This window comes from Oryx dammah, unplaced genomic scaffold, assembly GCF_014754425.2.
Source record: "Oryx dammah isolate SB20612 unplaced genomic scaffold, SCBI_Odam_1.1 HiC_scaffold_12, whole genome shotgun sequence".
Classification (NCBI taxonomy): Eukaryota; Metazoa; Chordata; class Mammalia; order Artiodactyla; family Bovidae; genus Oryx; species Oryx dammah.
In genome coordinates, this window is record NW_024070196.1 from 45,718,817 (window position 1) to 45,733,856 (window position 15,040).

Sequence of the window (15,040 nt, forward strand, 5' to 3'; positions counted from 1 at the left end):
TCACTTCCCATAGGAGATGCAAGCAAGGTACCATCTCTTCCTTCTGGGATCTGTATTGACAATGAGTGAGAGCTCCCCCTCTGGCCTCTTGACTCCATTTTAGTGAGGTCTCCCTTTACATATCTTCACAGTCCAAAGTCACACATAGTAAGTAGCAGAACTGGGATTCAAAGCCAGGTCTCAACATCTATTTTTACTATTATTTTACTGAAGTATAGTTTATTTACAATATTGTGTTAATTTCTAACACATAGAAAAGTGGTTCAGTTATACACACACACATTCTTTTTCATATTCTTTTCCATTGTCACAGGATATTGAATATAGTTCCCTGTGCCATACAGTAGATCCCTGTTGTTTATCCATTCTATATATAACGGTTTGCATCTGCTAATTCCAAATTCCCAAGCCATCCTTCTCTCAACCCCTCTCCCTTTGGCAACCACAAGTTTGTTTTCTACGTGAGTCTGTTTCTGATTTGTAGATAAGTTCGCTTGTGTCATTTTAGATTCCACATATAAGCTATGTCATTTGGTATTTGTCTTTCTCTTTCTGACTTGCTTCACTTAGCATGATAGTCTCCAGGTCCATCCATGTTGCTGCAAATGGCATTATTTCATTCTTTTTTATGACTGAATAGTATTCCATTGCATACATGTATCACGTCTTCTTTATCCATTCATCTGTTGTTGGACATTTAGGTGGTTTCCATGTCTTCACTACTGTAAATAGTGCTGCTATGAACATTGAGGTACATGTGTCTTTTTGAATTATATTTTTTGGACATCTATTATTTTATTTTACAAATTATGTATTGAGTGCCTCCAACTTGCCAGAAATTTTGTAGGGATTGGAGCCACAAGACAATGGTAAACAAGAAAGACTAAAGCCCCTATTCCCTAAGACCTTGTATTTTAAAAGTAACCTAACTCCTAACCTGTAATCTGTCTATTTTAACTCTCTTAGCAATATATTAGGGCTTTTTTATTCTACGTGAAGAAACTGAAAAAGATTTCATTGGCTCATGAAAGTCCTGGAGTGTGCTTGTTTCAGGAACTGCTTGACAGAAGAGCTCAAATGGTGTGTACAGGACCAAGTGTTTTTTGTCTAGCATCTCTCAATTTTACTTCCTTTATATTAACCTCATTCTCAGAAAATCTCTGTACAATTGCCCACTCTTCCCCCTGCCAACACCTTGTTTTAATTGCTTAGTCAAAATGGAAAATTTTTGTTCAATCCATATCCATCAATTTAGTGATTTTGATTTAAATTATGAAAAACATGTCAAATTCATAAATTAAGAAGAGACAAGTTTGCCTCTAGTTCACCCAAGTTTGAAAAGTGAAGTCGCTCAGTCATGTCCAACTCTTTGTGACCCCATAGACTGTAGCCCTTCAGATGCCTCTGTTCATGGAATTTTTCAGGCAAGAATACTGGAGTGAGTTGCCATTTCCTACTCCTAGGATCACCCCACTTCATAGGTACCAGCTAATCTGGAGTCTTAGATCAACCAGGAGGGCAATTAATCAATCAATCAAGCTTGTGCAATGGAGCCCCAATAAAAACTCAGAATTTGGTAGCCTGGGTGAACTTTGCTTGTTGGCAACTTCATGTATTCTGACACCCATCAGTGTTGTGAAAGTAATGCGTCTGGACTATCCAAGGAGAATACATCAGAAGCTTCACATTTGGTACAGCCAGGATGTCCTCCTCCCTGCCCCCTCGCCCCACCACCAAGCATGTCTGCCCTTTGCTGACATTAATCTGTATCCATCCCCTGTGTTAAACCTCAACTGTAAGCACTGCAGTTTTCAGTGAATTCTGTGAGTCCCTCCAGTGAGTTACTGAACTTGTAGTTGGTGTCAGAAGTCAGAGCGGTCTTGGAGACTGTTCCCGCTAACTTTTTTTGGCCTAAACTCTGGTGCCTGCCATGACCTCTATCTGATGTAGCCCTTTCTCTCTCAGCCCTTCTCCAAGTCCATGCCTCATTTTCTTATTTATTTGTCCACTTCTGTATTGTCTGTTTCTCACACGAGAACTGCATCCCAAGGCCTGAGTCTCTGCATAATACCATTTCATGCCATTTTAAATTACATTCTTTAAGTTATATTAGTTAATCATTATGGGTCTTCAGTTCAGTTCAGTCAGCTCAGTCGTGTCCAACTCTTTGCGATCCCATGGACTGCAGCACACCAGGCTTCCCTTGTCCATCACCAAATCCCAGAGCTTGCTCAAACTCATGTCCATGGAGTCAGTGATGTCATCCAACCATCTCATCATCTGTCTTCCCCTTCTCCTCCTGCCTTCAATCTTGCCCAGCATCAGGGTCTTTTCCAATGAGTCACTTCTTCACATTAGGTGGCCAAAGTATTGGAGCTTCAACTTCAGCATCAGTCCTTGGAATGAATATTCAGAACTGATTTTAGGATTGACTAGGCCTTGGTCACACAAAAAAGGATAAGAATCCGTAAAAGTGTGTTAGTCACTCATTCCTGTCCGACTCTTTGCGACCTCATGGACTGTTGCTCCTCAGGCTCCTCTGTCCATGGAATTCCCCAGGCAAGAATACTTGAGTGGGTTGCCATTCCCTCCTCCAGGGGATCTTCCCGACCCAGGGCTTGAATGCTCTCCAGCAAGGCAGGCAGGAGCCACCAGGGAAGCCCCAAGAATCCTTGAAGAGATGGTCTTTATTCGGAATATGCATCTGCAAAGCGGCACTTAAGCCATCTCCATACACTTGCTAAATTCGTCACCAAATTTTCCACGAATTTTTAAAGTAAATCAAATGAGTGTGAAAACACAAAACCAAAAGCAAATCAAGAAGAGCAAAAGTCATATCTAACCGACCAGGATAAGAGACCGCCCCTTCGCGGCCAGCCCCGCCTCTCCTCAGCAGGCCCCGCCCCTCCCCTTTCAGTCAGGCTCCAATCCTTCCCCCACCAGATCGCGTCTGTTCCTCTGCCGCGCCTTTTGGGCGGGCCCCTTCTCTCCCCGATAGTCCCCGCTCTCCCAAGCTAGGCCCCGCCCCTCCTCGGCGGACCCCGCCCCTTGGGTCTCGGCATTCCCTCAGGAAGGCTCCCGCTGTCTGCGTGGGTCTGGGCGCGGCGCGGGCCGGGCATGCGCAGAGCGCGAGGGCGCGGTTGCCGTGGCAGCGCCGGCCGAGGGGAGGGCGACAGGCGGGCTGAGGCGGCGGCGGGGACACCGAGAGCCCGCGGCCAGCCGGAGGCGGCGCCGGGCAGGCCTGAGCAGCGGGGCGCGTCGCCCCGCCCGTGGGGATGCGGGACCGGCTGCCGGACCTGACCGCGGTGAGCCGCGGGCGGGCGAGCTGGAGTGTAGCGGTTCGGGCCGGGAGCCCTGGGGGCGCGGAGATGGGCGGGGGCGGGGAGGTGCGGGGCTGGGCTGGGGGCTCAGGGTGCGGGGTCACAGAGTGAGCGAGGAAGGGGAGTCCAGATCCCGGGGCTCAGGCCGGGCGGGGCGGCTTCTGTGCGGGGTTGGAGGGGGCGCACGGCTTCCCCAGCCCGCAGCACCACCGTCCCACCATCTCCCCAACGCCCCGAAGGCACTCTTCTGCCCTAGCTTCTGCACTGGGCGTTGGGCAGGGAATAGCTTTTGAGCCGGCGTCTCGGGGCCCGGCCAGGCCTCGAACCTCCTTTTCTGAGCTGGGCTCTGCTGCTGCTTCAGGTGACTTCCTTCCCTAGAGGCTGTCCATTCCTTCGCCTGGTTTAAATCCTTGCAGAGCACTTATCAGGACCAGAAATTACGTGTTGAATTATGGTCTATTTCATCCTAGTATGCGTCAGCTCCCTGAGAGCAGGGACTTGTCCCCTTGTTCCCTGTCTTATATCTGGGGTTTTGGGTGGGACCCCGCGCGCAGTAGAAGCTCAGTGGATAGGTGGGAACGGATGCATCTGATGCCACATGCCAGTGGACGCCTTGCCGGACTGGATGCTGGAAGGGAGCGGTGAGGCAGGTACAGAGGGGCGCCTTTTGTTTCCCCTGTATATAGTTTGCTTTGTGTTTGTTTACTCCCAGTAAACCCCGCTGGTGGAGTACATAGGTGCTCAGCAATTTACCAATAACTTTAGTAAGAGAACAGTGTTTTGTTCCCTTAGGAATGGGAGTCGTGTTTGATGCATTCCACAGACAATACTGTGAATGAGATGAGGACATTGAAACGGTAGTGGTTTATAGAATGTAGAAGAGTTGAAACATTTGAGGTGAACAGAATTAATTCTGACTTTTTTCTTGAAAAATACAAGTACTAAAATAGAGTTGAATGTTTATATTTCGTTTCCCAGTACTCTGAACAGCCTCAGAACAGAGCAAGGCCCACTGCACTAAAGCATCCATTTAATGTAATGAATTAACTCACTCCTTGGCTTCTAGAATGGATCCAGCCCTGTCCCAGGCTTAGGAGGTAGAATAGTCCCTCAGATTCTGTTGGCCAGATGAGGAATCTTAGTTCAGGGAAGCAATGAATTATGCATTCTTCAGATTATGGAAATTATGCTTTTACACTCTTTCCCAGAAAGTTTCTTCATAGTGATTTTTCTTTCCTTCCCTTTTTATTAACGGTTAGATATTTTGACGTTGGTGTTCACAGGTTAGCAACATGTTAAATGGCAAATTGCTGTTCTGTTATCACACTCAATGGAGTATCATTCCTTGTTAGAAGCTCAGATATTTGTTAAGTGAAGAAGACTGTATCATGAAAGAATAGACAAATTTAGGAATATTGGAGAACAGTAGAAAATACGTGTTAGTGGAATATGTGAGAAGCTTTTCTTGACTTGTTTAGCAAAAAAAAGCAAAAAAAACAAAAATAAGGCAGTTCTTTTATCACTCTTAAGTGTATGTGTATTTCAGCTCTTATGGCAGTAGTGTTGGTAAGAACATGTTTTAATGTAGAATTCTAGAGGAAGAAGTGATCTTTTCTGATCCAGTACCATGTTGCTGTAGATGAAGATTAAGCAGCTGTAGGGCAAATTAGGGATGTATCTATGTCTGGAGTTGTTGAATCTTGGGCAGAAAATTTCTGAACCTCTCAAAACCCTCAGTTTTCCCGTATACAAAATGAGGATAATAAGATTTTTTTGTGTGTACTCTTATGGAAGAAGTGCTGAATCATAAAATTATCTCCTGTGTGTGACACTCTGGGAGCAGGTGGGAGAGAGAATAATACTTTGTAATTACAAGTGCTATTAATATGTATTAGTTTTTAAAATGTTTTCAAGCAGTTATAAAAAGCAACCTTCTCCCTGGCATATTAACTCAAAATTGAATCTGACATACTCAAAGTTTAACTTTTAATATTTATAAACTCATCTGAAAATTATCAGCTATCAAAGCTAATTTTTTTTTTTTTTCAGGAAATGTGTCTTTTCCAGGTAGCTCTTGGAGTAGTAAAATGACCTTTCACAACCATGTTTCTAAGTGGCTGGTGTTTTTTCCTAGGCAAACATGAATATTTAATTTTACTAGTTAAAATGCCTGTGTTGTCCACATTGACAAAATGTTCTTGATGCCTTCTAGAAGTTTCCTTTATTAGCTGTTAGTGATTCCTTGTGAGAAAAAGATTCCCACTGATAACTACTCGGAAAGGACTTAAAAGTTAGTTTGTCCAATACAGTTTGTCAAATACAGGTTTAGCTGCTTCTAAGTAAGAATTCTCTTTTTGAGCAGCCAGTTAGTTCATTTGGGTGCAGAAGGTTTGAGTGACTTGCCCATGGTTTCCTAAACTCTAAATCCAGAAGGATGTTTCTGGTTTTTAAAAAAATGAAAGGACCACCCATTCAGTAGATTCTGAGCACCGGATCTCTGTGAGGTTATGTGCTAAGTGCAGAGGGCACAGAAATGAACTGGGTGTGTGCTGTGAATGTGCACAGCCGGGTAAGGAAGAGTGCAGAAGCAGAAGGAAATACATTTAGGAAGTAAGTCAAAGTGGAATTGCCGTCCTTCGAGATAATAACCCCAAATATATTTTGTAATATATTTAAAAATGTTTGTGAATGCAAAAGACTATTTACGGTAGTTAAAAACAGAAAAATTGCAAATTTCAGCTGTGGGAATTTGCAGAGTAATAGACGTAAACACACGTACTTAGATGGTATTCATTAGTAGACATGATAAAATTACATTTTTTAAGAAAAATTATATTGAAATGTAGTTGATTTACAATTTTCTATTTCTGCTGGACAACAAAGTGATTCAGTTATATATATATATTTTTTTTTTTTCATAATCTTTTCTATTAGGGTTTTCACAGGGTATTAAATATAATTCCCAGTCTATACAGTAGGACTTTATTTATTGAGAAAATTACTATTTTTAATACTTGGGTTCATGGTGATGAATTGCACGTAAAATTTTTTAAAGGGCAAGAGAAGCTGCCTGCATATTTTTAATGTTCTGTTTTGGCAGCTCAGATGGGGACACAGAGTACAGGTTGTTACGTGGTAAAGATTCAGGTTCCAACTTAAAAAGTAAAAACATTTTTTTCTAAGTATGTCATTGAAATTTAAAATACTGAGAATTTCATAATACATGTGTACTTTAATATATGAATTGTCTATAGTATTTGAATACGTTTATAGTTGAGGATTTCATGATTTACTGAATCCGGTGTCATTGTACAGACAGTTGGGCTCCCACAGCTGGGATCTTTGCAACCCAGAGCTCTAGTTTCTCTGTGTGTAGGCAAGGATAGGTTGCATTTCCTCCTCCAGGGAATCCTCCCAACCCCAGGGATCGAGCCCGTGTCTCTTGCATCTCCTGCACTGGCAGGCAGATTCTTGACCACTGCGCCTCCTGGGAAGCCCTTGATATTTCTCTGGGAACCACAATAAATACTGTTTGTATACAAAATAAAAAAGCAAAGTCTCCACATTTCCACAGGTTAATTACTTCTTGTTTTTAATTTCAAGTCTGTTCATTCTGAATATAAGGGTTGGAGCACCCAAGAGAGAACCAGCATCTCACTCTGGCAGGTCCCCTGGTCCAGTCCACTGTTCCCATGTGCCCTCCTCTCTGGGTCCTCGTGAGCTACTCACTTTGTATGTCTCTTGCCCCCTCCCCTTTTCTGGCCCCACGTTTTCTTTTGGCCTCATTGCAAGCACCGCTACCAGGAAGTCTTCCCTCTTGTGTCCCCCGTGACCTCCTGTCCCTGCCCATCTGAACACACAGGTGGTGCTGTTTTCTGCACCCTCCCGCAGACTCTGCACCTTTCCAGGTTTGCTCTGAGGGCTCAGGACTCTGCATGGAGCACCTGCCAGGTGTGGTTTGAGTGTCTTTGCGTCTGAGCACACCCATGGTTAGTTAGGAAAATGCAGATGACAATGGACTCTGTTGTCTTCAGGCTCTTTGGGTCGCAAGGGACAGAAGCCCCTTCGCTAAAACAGAAAAGGGAGATTGATGCAATGGTAGAATGGGGCTTCAGACTCAACAGCGGGATGTGCTGTCAGACCTCACGAGGGGATGGAACCAGGGGCTAGCGAGCAACCAAGACTGCCTCTGTCCTCCGGTCCTGCCCATTGTGCTGCTTCATGCTGTGTGTGTCTGTGTCTTTGTTTCCTGGTTTCCCTGTCCTTCTGTATGCGCTTTCTCTTCTCTCCATCCCCACCTCCATCTCATCTCTCTGCCCTTCATTCATTCCTTTAGCTGGTCTCAACTGAGTGACTGCTACGTGCCAGGCACTGTTTCAGGCCTAAGTTGCAACAAGACCCTTGAAGTCCTTGCTCCCCTGAAACGTGTCCTGGGGGGAGGGGACAAGGAACAGTTAAGTCAGTGAGCAGTAACTGCTGGGGAGGATATAACACGATGAGTGGGTATGGGTTGGCTGCTTTGGGCTGGATGATCAGGGGTCTTGATCAGGGAGGTCTCTGAGCTGAGATGTGATGAGAAGTAGCCAGCTGGGTACAAGCTGGGCAGGGGACATGGCCAGCCACGGCTCTGCTATGAAGGACAGAAGGATGATGAGTTTGATAGTGGTGAGCGAAAATGAGAGATGAGGAAAAATCTTAAAACATGTCTTTGAGAGGAAAAAAACCAGAAGCATTTACACAGTACAATGTTATTTATGTAAAGTGTAAGGACCTGTAGTATTTATAATATTAATAATGGAGATAAATATGAAGTGAAAATGTGAAACATGAAACAGTAATATTCTACCTAGGGCATAAAACTATAACTGATTATATAAAAATATGGGAAAGAATTGATACTTACATCTGGCAACATGATTACCAACTGGCCAGCTTCAAGCTTTTACCTATTTTTAATTATAAGTATTCTTTTTTTTTCTTTAGCTGAAGTAATTTTGAAAAATTACCATATTCTAGCAATAAAGCTGTTGCCACCATTGGGCATATTTCAAGATAATTGTTTCTCCACAATTAGCATTTGCATGGAAGGCCCTAGTGTACATGTATATGGAGAATAACATGGAGAAAAATTCAGTATCTTATCCAACTTTGGATTCTTTTAGTTTGCGATAATTCAGCTTCTGAATTATCTCAACAGAGAGCATTCCAGTGACAGATAATTCATCTTTGTTAAATAGTTTCTAAACAGGGAAGCTCCTTACTGTCTCTTCCTCATAATACTTTTCACAGAGAGAATTGTATTTTAATATAATGTTCCTTTTAAGGAGAATTCTTTTAAAATTTAACAGAAATGGAATGTTGATATTTGGGTGCTTGTCTTGCACTTTGACACTTTGGAAATCAAGTTGGAGGCTGTTTCCACTGCTCTTAGTGAATGCCACGAATCATTTTGTTATTTACGATAAGTACACTGTTATAAACAACAGCTATTGTACAGGGAATACACCATCTCAGCTGGAAAGATGGAACATGGGCTTCATGGACATGGGGGGGTGTGATTGTATAGCTTAAATAGCATTGTTAGGTAGTCATTTTTTGTTTTTTTTTTTTTAGTGAATGGCAAAGCTAAGATAGTATTATTGGGTCTATTTTCTCATGTCTAATAGTTTGGAGAATTCTAGATAAACCTAAGAAATATAAGTAGGAAATAGGCTTTACTCCAACATAAAATAAAAAGTTAAAAAAGAAAAAATGTCTTCACAACTGATTTTATATGTTTTATCTTTTTGTGACATAAGAATACCATGCCCTAACAAATAGAAATAATTTTAGTAATCTCTAATCTGCAAAAATTGTGTTAAAATTGCACACAGTGTCATTGTTTTGCTGACTTTTCTCTAAGGCACTGAAACATAATAGTAAAACCAGTAGCCCCCCCCCCAACCCCCCACCAAAAAAAGGAAGGAAAAAAGACAGTAGAGGAAACAGATTCCAGTCATTGGCTCCCTCTTGGTCTGCAGGTAGAGAAATGAACGATTTACCAGCAAGTGAATGACTGTGAATAGAGATCACTCGTGGTGACATGTGGGTCTCAGCATCCAGAAAGAGTTGAGTTTTTTTGGTGGTTGGTTGTTTATTCACTGCCTCCTGCAAGGAGAGTGGTCCATGTATAATGTAAAAGGACTGACTTCCCTCATGGAGAGTGTCGTGTTGGACATCGTCTGCCCTGAGCCAGAAATAACTAAGTTTCTGGAGCGGGTAGAGTAGGGAGCTTAGGTTCTTGGCTGTGTCACACATGGCAGGCAGCCTGTGTGTGGGCTTTGCCACAAGATGGTGCAGTGCTGCTGGGCTGAGGGTGCGGGGAGCGTGCAGGTGAAGTGAGACAGTCTGTGAACTGACCACTGTGGAACCCATGCAGTGGATTCATCAAGGGCTCCCTATATTATTCCTTCTACTTTTGTACGTGTTTTGTCATTTTCCACAACAAAAAGTAAGACTGACCAAACACTGAGGCCTCTGAGAACCTCGAGTAGCTGTCAGAGGGGTGAGATGGGTGCCCTCCGCCCCAGGAAAGCCACGGTAGGGACAGGTGGGTTGTCATCACTCACCCTCTGGGCCACAAGGGAATCCCAGCCCTGCTCAGCCACGTTCAAGTTCATTCTCTACCCTTCTCCCATTCTTATTTGGTGAATTCATGGGGACTTAATTTAGTTCACTCCAGTGTCCCTGGCCCCATGAACGTCCCCCGCCCGCATCTGAGAAGTCAGCTATGGGGGGACAGTGACATGCAGGGACATTCAAAGAGGACATGATTGTGAAGGCCAGGGAAGCTGCCCCGGGAGCTCAGAAGGGAGCCTGGGAGCCAGGCTGTGCCTGGAGGACCTACGTGAAATCCCCTCCTCCAGGAGGAGGTCCCTGGTATGTGGTCAAGAGCGAGGGCTTCTGGAGTCAGATGGATAAGGTGGTCTCAGCTCTGAGTGTCCAGGGCAGCCCCTCACCCCTCCTGCCTTAGCTGCTTCTCGCAGAGTTGGGGGAGCTGGTGTGGAAGGCATTTTAAGTTTCCTGGTGCTCCTGCCATTGGTGAGTCAACACAGTTGTGGGTTTGTGAGGTCAAACCCTCCTGGTTCTCAGAGAGGCTTGAAGCTGTGAGCACGGCGCTCAGCTGTCCCGGGGTATTCTGTGTGTGAAACAGGGGAGCTCGCAGGCCTCAGGTGGTGCTGGAGGACCAACACAGCAGCAAGTCCTCCTGCTGCCCCAGTGCCCTGGCCCGTGACGCTCGTTAACAGCCCTCTTTCACTTCAAATGATGCGGGAACCTGGAGAAGAGCTCTGAGCCATTGGCGGGTTTGCCTGAACATTACTTTTATTGCAGTTAGCTGATGCTGATCTGCCTTTTAAGTGCTCTTTTACTGGGAATTAAGAGCATGGACCTGAAGTGATTTTAAAAGCCTTTATTGGTATTTGCACACCCTGTGAAATCACATGCCTTATGAAGCCTCAAGTGGGCAGTTTTCCTGAAGCCCCACCTTTGGAGGAGGAAACGGATGTCATCTTCACTTTACAGACCAGGAGACAGACTAGGAGAAGTTGGTAGTGCCGAGCTGGTAAGCAGGTTAGAAGCCAGACGTGCGACTCCCAAGACGGTATTCTTCCCTCTAGACGAGACTGTCTGCTTGGGTCCAGATCGATGTCTTAGTTAGTTAGCACAGTTGGTTAAAGAGGATCGGGTCGGCACGCTTCAGTCCTTGGTGTTCGTGTGTCCTTGGGCCCTCATGACAGAAGACCACAGGTGGGGTCACAGACGTGCTGTCACGTCTGGGCCTGGAGGCCAGAAGCCTGAAGTCAGGATGTCGCAGGGCCACGCTCCCCCGAACCTGGGGGCCGTCCTGCCTTGCTGCTCATGTCTTCCGGGAGTGGCGGCACTCCTTGGCTCTCTTTGGCTCATAGACTGTTCACCACCCTCTCTGCCTTGCTTGCCACGTGGCCGCCTCCCCTGTGTCTCTGACTCTTACAAGGACAGAGTCATGTGGGGTTAAGGGCCCATCCTGCTCCAGCATGACCTCATCTTAGCTAATTCCATCTTCCCAGACCCTTTCTCCAAGTACGGGTCCTGGGGGTTTGCAACATTTATTTTTAGGGGGACAGTTCAACCCATAATACCTGCCCTGTTAGCAGAGCACAAATGCAACATTCTCAGTAGCAGCGCTGCCTAATTGTGGGCATCTTCCTCCATGACTGGAGTCATGTGAGAGCAGGGTGGTGGCTCAAAGTAAGGGCCCTGCTGGGGAAACCACTCCAGGCAGATGCCCTGGAGAGTCAGTGTAAACAGAAGCAACGTTGTGGAGAGAGCTCGGCCCACAGCTCTGAGAGGCGCCCGCTGACCCCCTCCTGCAGCTCGGAGAGCTTCTCCCAGAATCCTGTGGAGGTGGGTCTGCTTTTCCCTCGAGACCGCCCCCCGGCTGTCCAGTGTGTGTGTCACCTGGTGATAAAATACTCTTTATGGCTCTCATAAAAACCCCTTGTCTGAGGGAGCTCGTGCCTCTCTATCTTGGAGAAGCACATTTCTTCTCCCTTTGCCCTCGTAGATTGTCTTATCTGCACCCAGAAGTGGCCCCAGGGCAAGGGAGGTGCGGAAGCCTTCCATGGGGTGGTGAGAGATTATTGAAGTTTAGGCCAGGTCGATTTGCCTCAGCAGGGGCCCTGGAAGCTGCAGAGGGAGGCTGCATCGTGTTTTCTTACCACATTTATTACATTTGGCAGATTTTTCTTAACTAAATGTAGTGGAATTTTGTTTCCATGTTATTCCTGGTTTCAGATCAGTAAAGCTACACTTAAAACTTTTAGTGCTTAAAGACTCTGATTTTCCTGAGGGTACAGAATTCCTGAAATCTGAGGCTGCCTCAGCTTTCGAAGTTAGAGCTGAGCTGGCCACCCAGCGTGCCCTCAGGGAGATGCTTCCAAACAGTTTCCTCCTCTGTATGCTGCCAGGCGTCTTTGCTTTCTCCTCTCGAATCCACAGCTCTCACTGGTAGTTGCTGTGGCACATGTTCTTGACAAATACTGTGTGACTCGGATGCCAGGTCCTGGGGTCTGACATTGTCTTCTCTCCCCTGTAGCTGTAAACAGAGGTTGCTTTCTTCCCAATACAGTAAGTTCCCTACATACAAACGAGTTCCGTTCTGAGAGCATGTTCACAAGTCCGGTTTGTTTGTAAGTCCAACAAAGTTAGCTTAGGTACCTAACTAACACAATCGGCTATATAGTACTGTAGCGTGAAGTGAAGTGAAATGAAGTGAAGTGAAAGCCACTTAGTTGGGTCCGACTCTTGGCGACCCCCATGGACTATACAGTCCATGGAATTCTCCAGGCCAGAATTCTGGAGTGGGTAGCCATTCCCTTCTCCAGGGGATCTTCCCAACCCAGGGATCGAACCCAGGTCTCCTGCATTGCAGGCAGATTCTTTACCAACTGAGCCACAAGGGAAGCCCCGCACACAGATAATACATAGAAAACAAACATAGAAAATTAAACATTTAAAATCTTACAGTACCTTGAGAAGTATAGTAGTATAGTACAACAGCTGGCAAACAGGACTGGCATCGAGTGAACAGGCAAGAAGAGTTCCTGACTGGAGTGGGGAGTGGAGGTGGGAGATGGTGGAGCTGAAGGATCGTCAGCAAGAGGAGACGGAGGGCCAGCTGCAGTTTCACTCACACCTGACGTTGATGACACTGGTCTCTTGCTGGCTTCAATTCTTCCACCCTCTCAAAAAAGCAGTCCAGTGATGTCTGGGTAGGAGTTCTTTTTTTCTCGTCATACCAGTTACCAACTATATCATCGCTGCTTTTGCACTTGCTTCCAGACATCCTGGGCTTGAAATAAAACTGCATGACTATACAGTAAAGTATACAAAAGCACAACCACTTGTAGAGGATGTACACACGAGACAATGTATACCAGACTTGCGAACTTACGTGATTGGACATGGGAATGTACGTTCACGTCTTTGAAAGCTTGCACCTTGAAGATTTCATGTGTAGGGGACTTATTGCAAAGACTTTTCACTGTTTCATTCTTTTGCCTCCCTTGAGGGGTGGGTTAGGGTTACAATGTGATGAGGTTCTGGATGTTCTAGGGTAGTCTCAAGTCACGGAATGCCCCACTTTGGCCCCACTCAGCCAGAGACCCAGCCCTCCAGGCGGTCCTGATGTCTCTCAAGTGTGAGAACCCTTGGCCTAGAACATCTCTTCGATGTTATTTTAAACTGATGGCACCTGATTTGTAAAGTACAGTGTCATCCTGGCCTTTCCCAGTGGTGGGCTGCTCTCTTCCTCAGTGTTCCTTTGTTGTTCAGTCACTAAATTGTGTCCAACTCTGTAATCCCCTGGACTGCAGCACGCCAGGTTTCCCTGTCCTTCACCATCTCCCAGAGTTTGCTCAAACTCTTAGCATTGAGTCGGTGATGCCATCCAAGCATCTCATCCTTTCTTGCTCCCTTCTCCTCATGCCCTCAATCTTTCCCAGCATCAGGGTCTTTTCCAATGAGCTGGCTCTTCATATCAGGTGGCCAAAGTATTGGAACTTCAGCTGCAGCATCAGTCCTTCCAAAGAACATTCAGGGTTGATTTCCTTTAGGATTGACTGGTTTGATCTTGCAGTCCAAGGGACTGTCAAGAGTCTCCTCCAGTTCCACAGTTCACTCAGGTCTTCCTCCCTGAGTCTTTCTTTAGTAAAATGTTTATTGATTATACGAGTGTGGCCATAACTTGGAATTACTTACTTAGGGAAAAATGATAAATACCAGCTAACATATGTGAAAGTTCTTTGAAAATTATTACCTAATCTAGAAAAGTTGGGCACAAAAGTCTGGAAAAGAGGGTTACAGAGGATGAGATGGCTGGAAGATGTCACCGATTCTGTGGACCTGAACTTGGGCAAATTCTGGGAGATGGTAGAGACAGAGAAGCCTGGCGTGCTGCAGTCCATGGGGTCGCAAAGGGTCGGACACGACTGAGCGACTAAACGACAACAACTAGAAAAGTTAACTAGTGGTGTCAGTATTTTTAATCTTTATAGACAGTGTGCAGTGTAAGCAGATTCACTTGTGGAAGATAAACCTGGCCTCTGTTACATGGACGTTCTCAGTGAGAATGAACGATCGATCCTCTGGTGCTCAGTTCTCGGAGATCCAGCCATTGATTCCCCCTGACGTGGCTGCTTCTCCGGGCCGATTGGCTGTGTGCGCCTGCCCTGACTGTGGCCTGGTGGATGTCACGGCCTTGGTGGGTGGCGGGCTTCTTAGGCTTTGGTGCTTTTAGTGAGCTGAGATCGTGTAGGTACCCAGCTGCTCTTGTCTTTCAATTCGCCGTTGGTGCCTCTGTGAAAACTTTTAAAACCAAATTTTACATTTCGTATTTTTCCATTTCAGTGTAGGAAAAATGATGATGGGGACACAACTGTTGTTGTTGAAAAGGACCATTTTATGGATGATTTCTTCCATCAGGTAAGAGTCATTTCGTGAAAGCCAGTCTGTCATTTTTCTTTAAACATAATTAAATTAATGTAACTGTGCATTTGTCGTATTTGAAATAATACCAAAACTAAATATTTTTAAAAGTTGACATTTGAATGACAAAAAGTGCTGTAGAATTTTTAGTGCTATTAGCACATTTGTTGCTGTTGAGCCCTTCTTCCTGGTGACTTACTTGGGGGCGGGGGGCT

At 45.4% G+C, this 15,040-nt stretch overlaps 1 protein-coding gene across 4 annotated transcripts in view; it reads left to right on the top strand.

The window, feature by feature from the left end:
• The first annotated feature begins 3,156 nt into the window (after positions 1 to 3,156).
• STX2 (syntaxin 2) overlaps positions 3,157 to 15,040 on the top strand; it is a 65,859-nt gene continuing 53,975 nt past the window's right edge. For 3 of the 4 annotated variants that reach the window (XM_040251591.1, XM_040251592.1, XM_040251594.1), the window contains exons 1-2: positions 3,161 to 3,305; positions 14,748 to 14,822. In XM_040251591.1, the coding sequence (XP_040107525.1) occupies positions 3,276 to 3,305; positions 14,748 to 14,822 (105 nt within the window). In that variant the 5' untranslated portion in view covers positions 3,161 to 3,275. Of the gene's footprint in view, positions 3,306 to 14,747; positions 14,823 to 15,040 lie in introns of all 4 variants that reach the window. The other variant, XM_040251593.1, reaches the window with a different exon arrangement.